The sequence below is a fragment of the Talaromyces amestolkiae genome (assembly GCF_001896365.1).
Source record: "Talaromyces amestolkiae strain CIB chromosome Unknown scaffold3.1, whole genome shotgun sequence".
Classification (NCBI taxonomy): Eukaryota; Fungi; Ascomycota; class Eurotiomycetes; order Eurotiales; family Trichocomaceae; genus Talaromyces; species Talaromyces amestolkiae.
The window spans coordinates 427,626-439,377 of NW_024468039.1; the positions used below are offsets into that span (position 1 = coordinate 427,626).

General features: G+C 45.3%; 5 protein-coding genes across 5 annotated transcripts; 3 read left to right on the forward strand and 2 right to left on the reverse strand.

The window, feature by feature from the left end:
* Window positions 1–623: 623 nt before the first annotated feature.
* BHQ10_002196 (uncharacterized protein) lies at window positions 624–2,117 on the forward strand (the record flags this gene model as incomplete). The annotated part of the gene is made up of 3 exons (XM_040874315.1): window positions 624–1,193; window positions 1,247–1,453; window positions 1,512–2,117. 3 exons carry the CDS (start codon window positions 624–626, stop codon window positions 2,115–2,117), a joined length of 1,383 nt encoding a protein of 460 aa, XP_040730701.1.
* Window positions 2,118–3,477: 1,360 nt separating this feature from the next.
* On the forward strand, window positions 3,478–4,881 carry BHQ10_002197 (uncharacterized protein; the record flags this gene model as incomplete). The annotated part of the gene is made up of 3 exons (XM_040874316.1): window positions 3,478–3,916; window positions 3,969–4,083; window positions 4,158–4,881. The coding sequence occupies 3 exons, from the start codon at window positions 3,478–3,480 to the stop codon at window positions 4,879–4,881; spliced, it is 1,278 nt and encodes a 425-aa protein (XP_040730702.1).
* Window positions 4,882–6,848: 1,967 nt separating this feature from the next.
* BHQ10_002198 (uncharacterized protein) lies at window positions 6,849–8,582 on the forward strand (the record flags this gene model as incomplete). The annotated part of the gene is made up of 4 exons (XM_040874317.1): window positions 6,849–7,071; window positions 7,131–7,539; window positions 7,591–7,930; window positions 7,983–8,582. 4 exons carry the CDS (start codon window positions 6,849–6,851, stop codon window positions 8,580–8,582), a joined length of 1,572 nt encoding a protein of 523 aa, XP_040730703.1.
* A 266-nt stretch (window positions 8,583–8,848) lies between these two features.
* On the reverse strand, window positions 8,849–9,217 carry BHQ10_002199 (uncharacterized protein; the record flags this gene model as incomplete). Its single annotated transcript, XM_040874318.1, has 1 exon — window positions 8,849–9,217. One exon carries the CDS (start codon window positions 9,215–9,217, stop codon window positions 8,849–8,851), a length of 369 nt encoding a protein of 122 aa, XP_040730704.1.
* A 769-nt stretch (window positions 9,218–9,986) lies between these two features.
* On the reverse strand, window positions 9,987–11,420 carry BHQ10_002200 (uncharacterized protein; the record flags this gene model as incomplete). Its single annotated transcript, XM_040874321.1, has 5 exons — window positions 9,987–10,095; window positions 10,158–10,289; window positions 10,348–10,926; window positions 10,991–11,039; window positions 11,192–11,420. 5 exons carry the CDS (start codon window positions 11,418–11,420, stop codon window positions 9,987–9,989), a joined length of 1,098 nt encoding a protein of 365 aa, XP_040730705.1.
* Between the last annotated feature and the right edge of the window lie 332 nt (window positions 11,421–11,752).

Genomic DNA, 11,752 nt, shown 5'->3' on the forward strand with positions numbered 1-11,752 from the left:
GTCTCAATTTTGACCCGGATGATAAATGGGTTTATATCTACAGTTTCAACGTTAGCCATCGGTGATGCTACCGTCACCGAATCGCCGGATCACCGAATGTGTCATTCAAAAGCAATAATACTTCAGCCTGAAGAACAGAAATTGTACATTCAACTGGTGAGAATTACAAGGATAAGAATGTGATCTTACTTCTTCAGAGATACTTACCAGTCAAAAATACCTATCAGTCGAGTTTCGTGATATGGGGTGTTCGGTCTTAGGGCTTCTGATTAGGGCTTGATAACAATCACCACTGGGTTATGCCTCAAACCATTTTTAGTAGCGCTTAAGAGAGGCAGCAAAATCCTAGAATTGTGTCGTTGTACAGAGGCGTGGTGAGATCTTGGATAGTAGTGCAATAAATTTTTAAAATTAACAAACCTAATATAGCCTGGGTTACCAGGCTAATTCAACGGGTTGTATACAGAGCTCGTTCAGTTACATCAAAAAGCGCCCCACTCTATATTTCATGAGTATATAAATATCTCCCTCTTTTTTGGAAAGATTGCTTAATTTTCATCTTCGTATCCTTCTGATATCCATTGAGGCTTTTTTTTTTGGAAATACTCTCACAGCTTCTCACTATGCAAGCAACGAATAATAGAGCCGAGGGCGCAAGCTCTATTGCATCGGCTTTCGCTTCGCTCTCGAATGGAAGTACCGAGCTCCCTCCGAGATTTGTTTCTTTGAAGCGAGATATAATATCGGACGAAGATGCCGTTCTAGCTGGTTGGAGTCGTCTTCTAGAACGAGTTTCTCTCAAGAAATTGCAGAATTTTGATACCACCATGATTCCCGAAGTCGAGTTTCGCGACATCGCCGCCAATAATGGGAAAATTCCCAAAGATATCGTCAAACGAATTCGCGAGTGCGGCACAATCGTCATCAGGGGCTTGGTAGACGAAGCGMAAGCCATGAAATGGAAAGAGCAGATCCGAGACTACTTGAACAAGAACCCTCAAACAAAGGGGTTCCCGGCAAACGATATCCAGGTCTATGAGCTTTACTGGTCCAAAGCGCAGTTAGAAGCTAGAGCTCATGAGAACATGCTTATGGCTCAAGTCGCTCTCAATCGGGTCTGGTCTGCGAAGCCAGAGGATCCCGTAGACCTCGAGGTTCCGCTGACGTATTGTGATAGAGTCAGGATGAGAAAAGTATGCAATTTTGTTATATATATATATAACGCAAGAACTAACATTATTCCTAGCCAGGTGATCGCTCCTTCAACCTCGGTCCACACCTTGATGGTGGATCGCTCGAGCGCTGGGAAGACACCGAATATCGAAAGTGTTACTCCAAAATCTTCAGTGGGGATTGGGAGAACCATGATCCATTTGATGTGACTCATCGCTTGAAAGCTACTGTCGATATGTACAATGGTCCTGGAGGCTGTTCAGTATTCCGATCTTACCAGGTATGTGAATTCATTCAAAGTGCACCATCCCATATCACTGACTAACTGATGTATGTAGGGATGGCTTTCTCTCTCGGACTGTGGTCCTGGATCAGGAACTCTGCGCGTAATGCCTGATCTCGTGGCTTCAACAGCATATACGCTCCTCCGACCGTTCGTTCGACAGACCCCAAACGGCCTCGGCTGGGAACTTAACCTTGACACTCCACAGTTCCACGGTGCAGCCATGGGCGCAGGCCAAGAGCTAGCTATTACCACTCATCCCCATATCAACCCTCACGGTTTCGTCTCAATTCCTCGCGTTCGTCCCGGCGATGCAGTCTTCTGGCATTGCGATGTGGCGCATATGGTCGAAGCTGAGCATCGGGGTATGAGCGACTCGAGTGTTTTGTACATTCCGTCGGTACCACTATGTGAAGTCAACAGCAAATATGTCAAGAGACAGAGGGAGAACTTTGAACAGGGTATTGCTCCACCGGATTTTCCGGGTGGTGCTGGAGAAAGCCAGCACAAAGGAAGAGGCMAGAGCGAGGATATTAAATCTACCCCCGGAAGACGGGCAATGGGGCTTGAGAGATTTGAAGTATCTGAGTATGTGACGACGGGGCAGAGAATCGCTGTGGATGTTGCCAATGCAATCCTCGGATTCGAAGTGAGTGATTAAGATAAAAAAGGTATTCAACAGTCTTGCTCTTACATTTTAAACCCTTAAAAAGTTCCTGAACTCACCACGAAAAGAGGTTTGGGCTTTGGCTGGCAACGCCACTACTGTTCCCATGAATTGTGGCGGGKCAGTAGATGGGATGTCACAATTTTGCCCTTGTGTTCAGAGCACTCCATTTTTTTTGGTCTATACTTCTCCCTTCTCTGCTTCTGAGATTATTGATGTTCTGGGCTCGAATGTGAGTCGGGTCCTTGTTGGAAATCCCCTTGCGGGAACGGTGATTGATATATGGTCGACTGATATTCACTGGCAGTTACAAGTATTTCTGATTTCATGGCATTTCAAAACCAACAATAGCTAGTCCGGTATTTCTAGGGATCAATTGCATTTTACCCTTCTACAGCGCTAGACGAGCACTGTTGATTCATGTTTCGGGATCACGGGTTGTCTTTCTTTGTTAGCTGACTAGCGAATACCAGGAGTAATCGCCGTAACCCAATAATTCTTGCCCACAATTGGTAACCAGAGACTAGCGCGTAAGCTAGCGTCTCTAAAGTGATAAGCTCCGAGGTAGGAACTATTCTGATTGGGAAAATGGAAATAAAGAACTTATAGCTGCACATGTGAGGATCTTTGTATGTAAGAGTAACCATCCCATCACATATGTGATATGCCGAAATTGCCAAAGGAGTGGGTTGTATAAGTAGAAAGGATTCTTCATTGTTATTTCTATTACTGTCATTTCTGTTTCGTCTGATGATTATTTCAATAAACTTTTGTCAACTAGGGTGACCATGGAGTTGGTTATAGTGATGGATAGTGTTTACAGCTGGATTAGCTGTCTATCCTTGAGCACTAGTCTTGTTACCCTCGTCCTTTGGAGTTTGTCAAAGACCATCAGAAAGTCCAAGTGGTATAGCGAGCACGATACTCTTCCTGATGACCTTGAGACTCGACATTCCTTCCATAACGACGAAGCTCTCGTGTTCTCAGGACGCACTTCTCATACGCGACTACTCCCCAAAGTCCACTCATTCTCGTATAACTTTCTCATAACTGCAGTACCCGTCAGGAATTGCAAGCCAAATTGGTTCGCGGCGATCAATAATGAGACTAGGCCATGGTGGCGTAGAGCATGGCTTCGAATTGACCCCCGGGATCATCTCCACCGAGGTGACGATGAACATGGTCTGAGCTATAAGCTTGATCGGTATCTTGAATCCAAGGTATAAACTTTGGTTCTATATACAAATAATGACATTGTCCTCTCTCATGGCTAACCCATAGATTTTGCCAGCAATACGATCCGACAAAATATCCCACAGTATGGCTGGKCACGTCACCGCGATTCATAGGATACATGTCCGACCAAGCATCCTTTTGGTATCTGTACACTGCTGACGAACGACTTGATCTGATGATCATCGAAGCGAACAACAATTTTGCCGAGCGAAAGGTGTGGATAGTTCCTGAAGCTGACGACAGCGATATACTCAATACCCCAACGAAGAAGCAAACAAAAAAGTTTCATCAAACATGGCCAAAGGATTTCCATGTGTCTCCCTTTAACTCGATGCATGGTTTCTATTCGATATCTACGCTAGATTCGTTTCCACCGGGGACATCGCTCGATGCAGCGGATACTGTCGATATCACCATCACGCTGCTGACATCACAACGGCGTCCGAAGCTGGTAGCTCGTGTTTGGTCGGTCTCAAAGCCTTTAGTCACGTCGCGAGTCTCGGCTCCTTATAGGTTCGCTTTTCTGGCGTCGTGGTGCTTGAGTGGACCTCTTATTCGTGAGTGGTCTTCTCTCCAATGTTGAAGTCGGCTAATGTCGCCTTATAACAGAGCCACGGACACTTTATCAGGCATTCACGCTGTATCGAAAGAACAAATTGAAGATTCGAGACCGACCTGAACCTGATGGGAAAGTGTTTCCTCGGCATAGTACTCCGGCTGAACGGTACGCACTCTCTTCAAAATATCGCACTATACAAGACCAAAATCAGCTTTAACACAACTAACATCACGTATTAGATGCATCCGAGAGATCTTCACAGACTATCTCCAACAGATTATGAAAGCATCTACAAAGGAATTCCGTCTTCGTCTTTGTGACCTCAGCGACTCCAATCTGAAGATAACTTTTAGTACACCAACCGCTGACCAAAAATCACCCTGCTACAGCATATCCGTCTTCACACCCAAATTCTACGCCACCGCGCTAGCTTGGCCCTCCATAGACACATTCCTGCACGAAGCCCTGCTCCACAAAAATGAAGAGCGACGAACAGCTTGTACAGATGCTGCCGAACCAGAAGCGTTCATTCAACTGTTTAAATGTGCAGCTGATTCGCATTACCGTACTTGCCACACACCGGGCGTCACATCGAGTACTTCCAACACTAGTATCGAAAAGAGGAGAATCTGGATTTTGAGACCATCAAAGTTTGCGGCTTCGCTCTTACTGTGGATGTTATGGTCTTGTGTGACACTTGTCCGAGCAATCTTCCTTTTAAAAATGAGCGGCGAAGTATCAGGCTCATCATCCATCAAAGGCACAAAATATCAGGTCAATAACAAGTTCTTTTTACAAAAATATACCTGTTTTAAGCGGGTGGAGGTCTCGACCAACTTAGGGAGTTTTCTGGATCAGTACGTACATCAGAACTGCGGTTTTGGGTTAACATTGAGATACTTGTACGCCAACTTGACCACAGTCGTGAGAGAGCGAATCTTGGGCATCGTTGGCGGAGGTTGATTATTTCGACGACTATAGGAGAAAAATATTTGCTACATGAGGGCATACATATAATATCGCTGGTGGCCAAATTTGCTTTTCGTTTTATATTGATTCATCTCGAGGCTTGGATTCATTAGGGTTCGGATTGTTTTGCCCTAGCCCGAAATCTCCTATAGTATATATTCTGAATAGATAGGAATTGTCAACAATTGTAAGACATACACCGTAGTCGGTATAAATTATACCTAGTGCAACGAACTGGCATTGAAATAAAAATGTATTTCCATAAAAAGCTCATCTCCTCTCAATGATTCTTGTGACTTGTAGTCTTGCTAAGCATAGACTCAAGTTAGCCCATTTGCGTATATTGATATCAGTCTCTGCAATAGCTTGTAACTCAGTCATTGAATTTTCGCGTAAGATTCTTCGATTCAGGAGAAATTGTTTCTTGATTGGCGACAAGCGGCGTCTCCTTGTCTTAATTTGTAAAGCTATCCCTTTGCCCTCAAATCGTTGCAGATCGACTTCACACATCGATTGCTGGTCCTTTTGATGAGCACAACATTATTGCAAAGACCTCTCAGTATAAATACCGTTGTCTGAGACAAGAGTCAAATTTATGGCTATTTCTCGAATAGAGGGAAGGGATGTTTTGTATCTCATCGATGTAAGCAATCTATAAGATAGAGAAGGGAGCAGGCCACACCATGCCAACAAACCACAACTTAGAAGCAAAATGTCTTGCAGTTTAGCCCGATGTGACAACGCATGAAATATGGACAATGATCAGAATTACTCTGCACGAAGTCTCATGCAGGATCTGGAGATGGGAGCGGTGATTGAGATTATGCTTCTGGTTGTGTCGATAGGTTGCGCGGCCGTGAGATAAGCTATACAAACATGGTAAAGCATGATAGACGTAATGTATATACTCATTACAGCCTGTGAAAGTGCGTCATAACGAAAGCCGTTGGTAAGGGGTTACGTCTAGTACGATTTGCAACGCAACTAATTATGATAAGCACCTGCAGCATTTCGATCCGGACCAGTTCATTCGACAATTTCCTGTTCTAAACTCCTTGAGGCCCTGATTCCAGAAGCGCCTTATCTCTTTCTTGTCGGACGATTAGAAGATATCAGGAGCAAGCCTCAATATAGGAGTTTGTATCAAATTGGCGGGGAAGACTAGGGGCTAGGGCGCACTTCCAGCTGATTGGTAATCTCCTGCAGAAAATATGCTGATTGGCACCAGTGAAATAAAGGGGTTTGAAATAATGATCGGAAGTTACCAGAGACAGGGGTTGGGGGTTAGGCCAGAAAAGATTCTTCAGCGCTCTTTCCATCCCAAAGCCCCAAGGCTTGTATTGCCACTAGGCATTAGCATAATTCCCTTAAAATAACTCAATACTCCTGCTCTAATACCGCCGGAGAAGGATTCTGCTTGGTGTCCTGGGTATGAGTGAATATGGCGTCATGATATTCCTCAAGCACCGGAAAAATCTGCTGAATATCTTCAAAAAGATGTGACGATTGTAGCTATATCCCGGAATTCCTGTCCCACGAAACACTGGCATACAAAGAAAAGTATTTTCGGCAAAGCCCTTCTTCCTGGTGGTCATATCCGGATCTCAGAAAATGCTGCACCTGTTCATTTTTTACTCTTCAAGGTCTTTGTCATTGGATAGATATCACTAAGCCGCGAAATGGGGCACAAACTTGCAGTCTTTGCCTGATCTAATATCAAAAATGCTGATAGGCACGATGTTTTGGTCGGTGCTGCGCGGTACGGATTGTTTTTGATCAAACTCCCCAGAGTACATAATGTTAAGTCCTCTCCTCGATTCTTTCCTCTTTTTCACCTCGTCTCTACCACCTCTCTACCCCAACTCCTGTCATCTCTCGCGTTGTCTCCAGCCTCGCTTTTGTTGCCTCTATTTTCATTCGTTCGACTAGTCAAAAACGCGAAGTGACATCCCATCTCGAAGATGTTTGAGTTTCTACAGAAATCCAAGGCACGAATTGCCGTTGTCGGTGGTGGTGTATCCGGAATCGCGTGTCTTTGGGGACTACGTGATACTGATCATGAAGTCCACATCTATGATGCTGATACTCAGCTTGGTGGACACGCACATTCTCACACAATCATAAACAATGGGATTGTGGTCACAGTGGATACAGGCTTTATTGCCATGCAGGATGATTGCTATCGTATGTTGACCATCTCATCCTCCCGGAGCCGTAATAGGAAATCACTCACCCTTTCACAGCGGGTTTCTCAACCTTCCTAGCAGACTTGGATGTCGCCATGATAGCAACAGACATGTCGACTAGCGTTACAGAGCAAAATGGTCCCATGGCATGGGGCAGCACGTCTCTCTGGAACTTCATCGGCAGCTGGACTCGACTATTCAGCCCATGGTTCTGGCGCTTCATGTTTGACATAATGCGCTTCAACTTCTGTGCAACCGACATCTTTGCCGAAAAGTCACACAAGTCTCGACATGACAAGGCTGGTACGAATGACCGACTGGAGTCCATTGGCGAGTACTTGGATCGCAAAGGATATTCGGAGCAGTTCAAGAAATACTACCTGATTGCTGATGTCGCTGCTATCTGGTGCATGTCGATGGCGGATGTTTTTGAGGACTATCCTGCAGAAGCCCTAATTCACTTCATGTGAGCTCTTCATTCAACGTACTATGAGGGGCAAATGACTGACATTGCTAGGTCAACACACGGACTCTTGAATACTATCACCGAGAGCCTCAAATGGACAACAGTGAAGAATGGCTCAAAGTCATATGTCGATGCCTTTTTACGCACTCTCCCAAAGAACCATCATGTTCACCTCGAGACGAAAATCCGCCGTGTACGACGCGAAACTGACGGATCCGTATCGCTTGTTTTCATGGATGGCTCTGTAGAGAATTTTGATCATGTGGTCTTAGCAGTCCATGCAAACCAAGCACTGGACCTACTGGGAGACGATGCCACTGTTCTTGAGAAGCAAATACTTGGTTCTTTCCAGACGAGCCGAAACGACGTTGCGTTGCATCTTGACCCCACGGTAAGTATTATATTCCAGAAACTGATACTTCTCTCTTCTAACTCTCTTCCAGGTCCTCCCAGCCAAGAAATCCGCCCAAGCAGCTTGGAACGCCGTGATACCGAGCATGGAAGACAATCGAGTACGCGCGAAAGTCGACTTTGGAAATGATGAGCAAACCGAGCGTCTCCTTTCAAAGAGCTACTACAGCAAGCGACAGATCTGTGTGCATAACGACATGAACCGCTTGCAATCAATCCCCTTTCCCGGACGACCCGGAAGCCCCGGTCGAGTGATCGTCACCCTGAACCCACTCCAAAAGCCCGAAGCAATCCAATGCCAGCGCACATACTACCTGCCCATCATTTCCTCCGCAGCTGTCCAAGCATCACGCCACCTGGATCTGCTGAATAAGTCTGACAACATCAGCTTTGCAGGTGCCTGGATGGGATTCGCGTTCCACGAAGATGGCTTCATTGCTGGACTGGCTGTAGCAAAGAAAATTCGTACAGGCGTATACGAAAACCCCACGCGCTTTCGCTTCGGAGAAGAACTCAAGGAGGCGGTGCCACGCCTATCGTTGAAGATTCAACTGCTTCGATTTGCGATTGCCACGGTACAGTTTGGAATTGCGACTGTGGAGTTTTTGGCTTCTAGGAAGAAATCAGACTGATTGGACTGATACTACTTGACGGTTTTGTATGCACGGCTATTGCAAACAACACACCCAGTTCGATGTACAGTAAAACAGCACTAAGCATTAATCGTCACAGATGACTAGATGATATGACTTTGAGTAAATGAAATGACAGATTAATTTCTTAAATCCCCTTTTTAAATATGGATACTAATTGGCGATTAGTTCATTAGATTAAACATTCAATCTGATAGACGCAGCATTTTGAGACAAAACAGTCCATGTTGAAACAAGTACCATCCTCACATCGTCGGATGATGAAACTCTTCATTACTAGCCTCAACCATATCTTGCTCACTCGTAAAATGCTCCGTGTCAGGTACCAAATGACCCGTCTGATCGTAATCAGTCTCAAGCTGCTTTTCGACCGGCAAGGCAGCTATATCGTCATCAGAGAAGGAGCCTGTGCTCGTTTTGCGGGGCTGTTGCTGAGATTTTCCTTGTCTGTGCATGCCCCATAGTGGTTTTTTCTGTTGCTTGGTGTCGCTGCTGTTGTCCATGGTGTTCATGTTGGAGTCGTCTGGGTTTAGGGTGCTGCGCACACCTTGGTGGTATTGTTTTTGGTCTGAGGAGCCGGTGAAGTGTGGGAGATGTTTGCTTAGGGACTTCATGATGTGTTCTTTGGTCAGATTTAGGAATATATATCAATTGGTTTCTTGAAGTAATGTAGGTTTTTTTTCCTGGCAGAGTTCACTTAGAAGATAAAATTCAACCATCTTAAGCTACTAGTTTCATGCGTGGCTATTATATAGTCGTCAGTTGACATGGTCCAGGCGTGGCTGCTGGGAGGAACCGATATTACGCAATGATATTGAAACAGCTGCATAATAGCATCGAATGATACAAGAGATCAAAAATTCCGGACAGGCCGTTATCAGATGACCGTCCATTGCCTTTCTAGAAACCGATAACAGTCGGCCTCGGGGGCGTTCGCTTAACATACTGATACATGTAAGTTTGCCGGCTGGGCTACTACTGATATAATTATGGCGACTAAAACAAATCTGTAATGAGACCTCATACTTGCTATGGAATCCGATCATAAATGGAGATAGTGTAGATGTAAACGTACAATATAAAAAGTCCCGACGTCGTGAGAATTATATGCGTGTGGATGAATCGACCGCATCTCATTACAATACCAAACGAAATATATACTGACCGAAGCCGACCTATCGTCTATAATAGCTCAACATTATCAAATGTCATGACATCAGTTGAGTCTTGCAGTGGCGATTCGAAGTTAGGTTCTATGTGGGGAGAGCCACTCCAACATCTGGGGTTGTCCAAAAGCGATGAATTATCTATATATTACGATGAAATATGTGCATCTAGACATTATCACGTACAGCTGCAAAAAATTTAGGACTGGGTATTCATTTAAGCCCCTGGTCTGCTATAGTCGAGATGGTTGACTCGTTTCCACACTTCGCGTACGGCACGTTCCTGCGACTGTCGTCCGGTTTCTGTTGCAGAAGGTCCAGCGGGCCTATCATTTTCAAATATTAGTAAATCACGTTATACGGGGACCGAATAGAGGAAAAAAAAAACCTAATGGCCAAATACAAACGACTGCCCAGCCTGACATCTTCAATGTTCGCCGTGTCTGGATCTTTCGGTGGATTGGCTGTGGTCACCAACCCTCCAGCTTCTAACAGAATCGCAACGCCTGCAGCGACGTCCCTAACCATTACGAGAAATTGATTAGCGAAACCAACGGAGAGTGCAGAAGAGGACAAACCACTCCCAGCATCCGCCCTCCCACCAGATATCCAACGAACCCATAGCCGTATACGCTAGATCCAAAGTCGCACTTCCCAAACTCCTCACACCGTGCACCATCCCCCTCAAGCCATCAGCATTATCCCCACCCTTCTCAGCTGCCATGTTCACGAAACTGTTAATCTTCTTTCGTAGGTTGCCTCCGGGAACGTTTCGACGATCCTTCCCCCACTCGCACGAGAAGATGCATTTACTCGGGGCGTTGTCAGGTATAGGCGGAACGCCGTAGTTATCTTTGTTATCGTTCGTGACGTTGCCATCCTTTGCGTTCCTGATCAAGGGTAAACGGGTCGTTTCATTTAGCCACGCACCGCGGCCAAGGCACGATGAGAAGAGTTGATTTAGCATTGGGGCGTATATTACGCCGATGACCGGTTTGCCGCCGACGAGGAAAGCGATGCTCACGCAGAACATGGGGAACATATGTGTGTAGTTGACTGTGCCGTCAAGAGGATCGACGCACCATGTGGGATCGGAGGTTATGAGGTATTCGCGAGCGGAGGATGAGGTTTTTGCATAGGTTTCTTCGCCGATGAATCTGTTGAAAAGACGAAGTTAGTGCCTGGTCTTTGATTGAATTGGTATATGAAGTGGTCACAAACTTATGAGCCGGATATCTGGCCGAGATGGCTTCATGTATGAATCGTTCCACTAGACAGGATCAGACAATCTGTATGGGGTCAAATAGAAAACCAAAATTCGGAATCCTACCATCTGTATTTTTTTCAGTAAACTATGCACCGGCCTGCCTTACTCTCTTCATAAGATCGGCTCTAGCGAAAACAGTAGGGAACAAGACTAACCCTCATCAACCTGCGTAACGATATCAACAGCATTATCCTTCTCTTGAAAAGCCAGGTTACTGGTCACATTCGCATTGCTCGCAACATTCGACGATATATCCGATATGGTACCGCCGATTCTCGCATGTATACCATCCATCAACCTTGCACCGGCTTTTTTGCCGAGGTCGATTGCGAATTGATAGATCTCTTCCAGTTGAGCATCGGTTATTTCTGGTGTGACCGACATGACTGCGCGTGCGCCTGAAACAAATCGAAAGTACATACAAAAAATGCAAAGACAATATATATTCTACCGTGCAAGCTCAACAATAAGCTCATATTACACAAGGCGACTGTTCTTGATTGACAGTTTTCACCCAGAAGATTCGGAGAGGAGATTTTGACTGCGGGGTCTCAAACAACCGTTGATAGCCGCCATTTCCCGGCTGATTTACTTCGGATAAGAACATCTCCGATCGTGCATAGATGAGGATGAATTCTTTCTCTGTTTATAGCATAGATTGTGTTGAAGATTATTGCTTCACCGATGAGATATTGTATAGAGACATCATTTGAAGA